The 7,663-nt window shown below is 35.7% G+C and overlaps 1 protein-coding gene across 1 annotated transcript in view; it reads left to right on the top strand.

Annotated features, from left to right (window-relative positions):
• The first annotated feature begins 2,090 nt into the window (after nt 1–2,090).
• PDE4D (phosphodiesterase 4D) overlaps nt 2,091–7,663 on the top strand; it is a 159,734-nt gene continuing 154,161 nt past the window's right edge. The window contains exon 1 of the mRNA XM_069000889.1: nt 2,091–2,231. Coding sequence (XP_068856990.1) covers nt 2,143–2,231 — 89 coding nt within the window. The 5' untranslated portion in view covers nt 2,091–2,142. The remainder of the gene's footprint in view (nt 2,232–7,663) is intronic.

Here is a 7,663-nt window from a genome sequence, read left to right as displayed (position 1 = left end):
TTCCCCCTCATTTCCTTGAATTTCTATAAGCACTGTGACATGTTTTTGTACCATGATCTACTGCATGCCACTACACAGTGACAATAAGTGGTTTTGATATCAAGGTATAAATTTAGTCTTTAGTAATCTTGTAAGAAGCTTATTTCTGTGACCTTATTGTGGCTGCCTTCATTAGAAGATTTAGTGCCACAGTGAAGGAAAGGCACTGAGGAGGAAAGAGACCTCACAATAAATGTGTTCAGTTTATTTGGTTCAGTTTTCTTTATTAAAAGAAATAAAAAGGCAAATATTGCTGCAGCATTAATGTGTTGTACAAAATCCTTTTTGGAAACAGAATGTGAAAAGGAAAAATATCTGGTAATATTAAGATACTTAGGATACAATTATAAAAATGCAGCCTACCCTGGGTTTATTTGCCAGAAGAGAAATACTGATCTTGGCAATGCTCACATTCAGTATTATTCAGGCATGTTTAAAGTGATCTATTAATCACTCAGACTTTAATGATATCATGATTTTGAAGAAGACTATAGCTTATGATACTCAGAAGGCACCTTACTAACCGCTGTTGGAATGATTTCAATTCCATTCCTTTGAAAATTAGTTGCTACATTATTTTAATTCAATTATATAGTCTGCAATTTTAGCTGCTCAAATAAAAAATGTGACTTTTGGCCTTCTTGAAGCTTTCGCCTATGAATCCCATGTATTGAAAACCTATGATGTGAAGGTATTGTCAGTTGATGCAGTAGTGCATTTTTCAGTGTAAGAGAAGAAAAATGGTTCTTCCAAGGAGAAAAATATAGCCAGCACATTTACAATCTTTCTGAAGAGTGTACTTGCTCATAGTACCCTTTACCATGAAAACAGTACATTTTATCAGATAACTGATGGATAGTTGTAACATGTCCCTAGGAATTTATTTTTCTAAGTCTCTGAACTTTTCTGGTAAAGCCCTGGGTAGTTTTAAATTTTCGTCTTTAACCTTGCTCTGGGTGAATACTCAGTTTCTTCTTGATCACATTTCTTATGAATAAAAATATCTGAATTTATTTTGTTTCAAGATCAATGGAAGTAGAGAATAATCTGCCTACCAGTGTTGAGAGATCATAGCCACGTTGAGAGCTGCTTGCGTTTATCACTACTAAAGCTAGGCTAGAATAATTGTATGCAAGAGTTGAGTCTTGAATAAAAAATAAATAATAAAACAAAAAGAAGCGCAAACCCAGGCAGCTAAACAAACAACAAAAAGACACTGAACTGGAATGACCTCAGGTTGGAAGGAACTGAGTTCAATTCTCAACGTCACTGGTGGTAATTCAGCGCAGGAATGATGTCATTGAGAAAAGCTGCAGAGGCCTGAAAATTATCTACCAGACTGAGACGTACTTTCTTAGAGTGGCTGATCTCTTGTAGATCATTAAGCTCTCTCAGGAAAGCTGCTTAATGTTATAAATTGATTCTCTTAAGAAACAGTGAGGATGGAAGACACACTTGAAGAGAGTTGGGAATTAAACAAAGAGGCAATTGAGGGATTTGTGATTGTGTTTCCAGCACCAGTTTTACTCCATGTTTACTATCTCCTCTCTGTGCTGGGGCTACACTTTGGGGGATGCAGCAGATTTTGATTTGGTTTTTTCTCTTTGTTCTTTTGGCTGTTTTAGTCTCCCCATACTCTTAGCTGTCTGATGCCAGTTGGAAGAGGTTGTTCAAATATAACCCTTATTAAAAATACTTCCAACAGACTGTTAAGAATTTGAGGAGTTTTGTCTGGGCAGCAGTGAAAAATCAGAGCATTGGCTATTTCTGGTCTGCCTTAGCTCCATAGTTCTGTGCTCTTTAGTGGCTGCTATAACTATCTAAGGGTTTACCATAAGAGTTCTCACTTGAATAATGTGATAAGAGCCCTGAATATAGGAGATGTTTATGCAAAGGGCAAGCCTCACGCAGCAGGAAATCCCAGTTATCCCTTTAGCCTGTGCTCTCAGCCAGCCACATCTCTGCCAAAGCATACCAAAGGAAAAGGACGTACCCTTACACAGTTACAAGCGCTTCATGATTAGTGTGGGGCACTTCCAGCACTACTGTCCTGTGTCCCCTCAGGGATACACTTGTTAGACAGTTTTAGAATTAGCTTTTCCAATGGCGTTTCTGTGGGATCCTTTCGGAGCTTATATGCCTCGTCCATCTCCAAGAAATAAGATGAGATTTCGCTTTTTGAAGTCCTACAGGTATCTCTTCTAGTGGCTTACGGTGCAATTGACAGTGGTTGCTGCGGATCTTTTTTATTCTTCTCGAGAATTACAGTATATAAAAAAATTGGAAATGGCTTGTATTAATTTTGACTTTCTTGCACTCGTAAAGGTTTTGCTGAACATAATATTTCAGAAAACCAGGTATTGTTTCTGTGTAAAGAAAATATTATGAATTAGTGATCATGGAAGTGTATGAAACTGCACTTTTTCAAGTAAATGATAGCTTTGAATATTTTTGTCACTCCAAGTTGGGGGAAAAGGTAGATTAACATCTATATCAGTGTTCTTACGAAAATATTAATTCTAAATATTCTCAGTACTTATAATAAGTTAATTATTAATTATAATATATTAATATAATTAATATAATATAATTATTAATAATTTAATTAAAAATATGACACATTGATACACAAAAACAAATCTGAACAAATATTTATAGTTGTGAGGTTTTTTGCCAGAAAATCATATTTTCCAATTATTTTTGTGTTAAACATTTTTGGAAGTATAGCAAATGAGAAAAATACACAGATTGCATTTTTTCCTAAACTATTGTTTAAAAATAGCAGTAGCAATGTTTGATTTCTATTATTTGTCACATTACTTTTGGCAATTGAACCAATATTTGTTCTTCGACTTCCTTACATTTATTTATAATAGATTCATGTCTATTTTCAAGTAAAAAATTCTTAAGATCCTCCCATTTGTATATAATTCATTGAAGAACTTGCTACATATCGTCTTAATAATAACTTTTTAATTTTAATCAATGCAACATTCAAGTTTATTTGCATACATGTACAATGCAAAATGCCTCAGAGGACAAATGCTTTATGTAGTAAACACTGTATAGGTGAACAGTGTTGAAAACAACTGCCTAGGCACCATCCAACTTCTCTCAGTATTTTCTTTTGGAAAAGTTAGGCTACTCATACAGAGGGAGCTAGGTTTATGACAAAAAGAATAATAACAGTTACAGATATTAGAATAGAAAATAAAAAGATGGTATCTGTTCAAAATTAGATCATATAGTTCAGTTGAGATTCCCTTAAGGCAACCTTATTGTCTTGGATTTTTTTGCTTAAAGTAAGCTGCTTATGTTTCTTTTACAAATTTATATCAATTGTTATATATATATATATCTCTCAATGCTTTAAAGGCAAAAAGAAAGTTATTTCCTGTAGCATGTTAATATAGGATCTGATTATTTCCATTTTGAACTTATGTACATATTGCACGTTTTCTAATTTTTCAATGTAACAAAGTGAAAATATTCTTACAAGTTGTTAATAAAACTAAAAATCAAGGAACCTTTATGGAAAGTCCAGAGGTGTGAATGAATTTTGTGTTACCATAGAGTGTTACATGTTTGTTTTTCAGGGGCTTTCAAAAATTATGATGAGGTTGAAGATAATTTTATAAAAAAGTTGTCATAGTTGTCTTACTGAATGTGAGCCATATTCTTTGCTACTGTGTAATTTGACTGTAAGTCTCTAAGAGAAGAAATAAAAATCCTTGATATATATATTGCCATGTCACTGCCATGGCTCCATTCACACTGTAGGTTATATTTAGAAATCTACTACAAAATTTTACAGTACTCAGTGCCTATGTAATTTAATAATCTTGTTTATGTCAACTGACAGTTCTGCTCACGTTACTCAACCATTTGATGTCAAGGGACTTTGGTTTCTAAAACTGTGTATATGATAGTGCCATCCATGGGTTCCATGATGAACGTTGTTCAACAAACCATTTAAAATGTGAAGTTGGCCATAATTTTGAATTTTATTCTGTTACATCTTGGGAAAAAACAAAATGTTTATTTTGTGAGATAATCTACTGATGAAACAGACCATCATGTTTTAATTTACATATTTCGTTTCGGTGAGTTTCTGTGATACAGTGATGCCCCCTCACAGCCGAATTATGCATGCCACCTTATAGCAAAATAGTGAATTGAGTTTCTTTGCTTTCAGAAGATGACAGAAGACCCAGGCTGATGCCAGTTTTCCCAGAGTATGGGAAAATATGCCTTGAAACAATGCAATTTTTCTAGGAAGAGACAGAATGCAATGCAGTCGCTTAAAGCTCTTCTTCCTCCACCTGTCCCATCACATGAACCATGACTTACAGCTTCAGCAGATTGTAATGAACAAAAAGAGGAAAGTAGACTAAAAGAGCTGGTAAACACACTGATGATTCTGCTCTACACCAGAAATGCAAGTATTCTCAGCATGAGATGTAGAACCAAGGCCAGGAGTGGGTACTTCACAGAGAGGAGGCTCAGGAGACCACCAAAACATTTCACAATTTACATAACTTCTTGCAGGCTGGAAGAGGAGGGTTTTTCAGTTTTGTAGGGAGGTGTGCCCATTCTGCTTTTGGGAAGATGAGCATTCTTCTACTTCAATACAAAAAAAAAGTATATCTTTATTGTGTTTCTAGAACGTACAGATAAAATCACCTCTTTTCTTTTTTGTTTCTCCTCTCCCTTTTTTTTTTTCTTTCATTTTAAAGCCTTGAGTGTCTCTAAATTGAAGCACACCTCCCTTACTGAAATGCAAATAGGAATCCTGTTTCCTGCTGCATTTCTCTTTGCTCAGCAAAATAGCACTAGATGTGACTGTGAAAACTACATCCTAATAGCAGCACAGTTACACTTTTTAGAGCCTCCTGAAACCTCTGAAGAATGAATGCAGATAGAAGCTTTGGAAGCTTTCTTCATGATCTCTAAATCCTGTCACACATGGATGAAGAAGCACTAAAGCACCTCTCAAAATTTCCTGCACATAACTGAGATGTATTGATAAGAATATGCTATATGACACTCAGTTTGAGATACTAAACACACCTCCCACTGACCTAATGACAGGTCCTCAGGACCACTTAGAAGATTCTCCAGAGGCATCAGGATATGCCTGGGTTGTCTGGCTTGCCATTAAGTCTTTTTCCACCATATGTGAGATTTTTCACCGTTTGTGAAAAACACAGCGTCTATCTGCTGAGTAAAACCTTTCTTGGGAGACAGTTTTGTAGAGATGGTAAGCTCCAAAGTAAAATGGGTGTTACGGAGAAATGACACTGTCAATAATATTCATTAAATTGAAATAATCAAATAATTAGTAAGTTTGCTAAGTTATTGCAGTGTCAGAACTACATCTTTGTTCGGTTAGCTATGAAAGATGCACTTCCTGAGACAGTAATCATGACATTTATACCTTCATGTGGAAAAGAAAGAGAGGTTCTTTGTTGGGTTGTGTGAGTTTTCTTTTGTTCTGCTTTCTTTCTGTTTTTCTTCTTTGGCTGCCATCTGGCATATTTCCCTGGACTAGAGGAACAATCATGTGGCTGAAGCTACTGCCAACACCACTTCTGCAGCCAGCTGCTCACAGCATTCGTACATAAGGAGGCAGATTCCCTCCTGCCAGATAATTGTACTCAAAGCCACTAAATTCTTGGGAACTGAGCTGCAAAGTGGGATATCTCTCTTAAACAGCAGTTTTCAGGAATCCCTTCACTAAGGCGATTTCTTATTTATGTCAAAGCTATCTTAGTGGGAAGAGTGTGATATTACAACTTTTTGTTGTTACAAGCTTGGTGATGAAATGGAAATAGAAGCCAGATTAAAGTTTATTATTTTATTTGTTAGGGATTACAGTCACAGCACACTGGAAATACCTTGGTTCTGTTTGACCAGCCATTCAATATTTTCTATGAAATAAAATATTTGAATGCATAAGTTTTAACTTTTCTGGTGTATGTGATGAATCACACATTTGATTTAATATTCAGCTGTTCATAGTCTGTAATTCATAGAAAGCCATGTGACCACTAAAGGGATGTCTGAAACCTCACTCAGACTTATTTTAGACAAATTTACATGCCAAAAATCATCTACCCAGTTCATACATTTGGTATGGTTGACTTGAAATCTTGGGAAAAGTGGCAAAATAGCAAGGCATATTGCAAGTCAGATTAAGTAGCAGTAGGAGAGCAGGTGCAAGTGAATCACACTTAACCCTTTGTGTTGCTGCAGACTTACCTCCTTGTCAAAACTGCCTAGAGAGCCCCTGATAGTGAATAAATACAGAGTCTCAACACCCTTTCCTAGCACTTCAGAAAGTCAAGCTCCAGTCCATAGGTACCAAACAGCAGGAAAAACTGGAGAGCAGCAACATGTTCATAAGTTTCAGCTTTTGCTAAAATTTTTTTTGAAATAGTTGATCATCACAGAGATAGGTTAAGTGAATCTATCACAGTGGGTCAGGTTGCATCTGTCACTGTTTCTTATTGCTGCCCTGGATTAGTATTACCTGAGTGCTTATTCAGTGGGATTTTATGGTTCTTGCTGCAGCCTTGGAAATGATTTAGTAAGTGTGAAATAAATAGAAAACAGAAGTATATCTATAGCTATTTTATCAACTAGTTTTTTCCAATTTATGCTTAAGTAAATTCTGACAGCCAAAGCCAGATCCTCCATGAATAACCACACAAAACGTTCTTTTATAAAAAGTGAAGTAAACTATGATGATTAATGTTGCTACAGTTTACAATAAATAAATGGCTGGGCTTTGCTGTTTGTGGTTTAAACAGTCCCCACACAAAGCCAGCCTTCGAGGTTGGGCTAGGCACATACACTAGCATCTCTTGGGATGCAGAAAAAGATTGCACTAACCATGAACACCAGGAAATACTCAGTTTGATTTACAAATTGTAGATGGCCATGAATATTTATGTAAATGTCAGAAGTATCTGACTTGCAATTCCCTGATGTATCATAAATTCTGGGAGCACTATAAATAGACCTATCATTCAATCTGATACCGAATACATCAGGAACAAGCTGATGCAAGTTCAGCATGTACCATGTCCAAATGTAATTAATTTCTAGATACTTTTTTAAATAAGAAAAGTAATACAAGGGTAACATATTAATGTTTATTTTATGGCATTCTAGAATTTGCTTTTTTCCATTGTGGATCTGAATAGATTTTTTTTTTTTAATGCTAAACTGACATTTCCTATTGGAACTAGTAAATCCAATTTATTTCTGTGCCCTAGAAACCTAATAATCTACAGGTCATTTTGTGTTTCGTTTGTCTCTATGAAAGGAATTTGTGAGTGTTATTTAAAAACTTCTCTAATATGCTGAAAGGTAATTTAATGCTCTCAAGCACCTTTCTTCATGGGGCAATAAAGCAAAGTAAGAGAGAAAAAAAGAGGCTCATGCCCACCTAGAGGAGTCTGGCAGAAGTCTGGTGCCCTTAGCAGTAGGGGCAGTTATACTTCAGCACATGGCTGGTCCACACAAGCTAATCCAGCTCTTGGTCTCTGCCAGCAACTAGCAGCAAATATTTGAATGTGAACAGTAAGAAACTTGGTGGTTACAGCATAATCTTCCTTGA

The sequence above is a fragment of the Aphelocoma coerulescens genome (genome assembly GCF_041296385.1).
Source record: "Aphelocoma coerulescens isolate FSJ_1873_10779 chromosome Z unlocalized genomic scaffold, UR_Acoe_1.0 ChrZ, whole genome shotgun sequence".
In the NCBI taxonomy this organism is placed as follows: Eukaryota; Metazoa; Chordata; class Aves; order Passeriformes; family Corvidae; genus Aphelocoma; species Aphelocoma coerulescens.
Note: the sequence above shows the minus strand (reverse complement) of the source record. Positions and strands in the feature narration are given on the sequence as shown.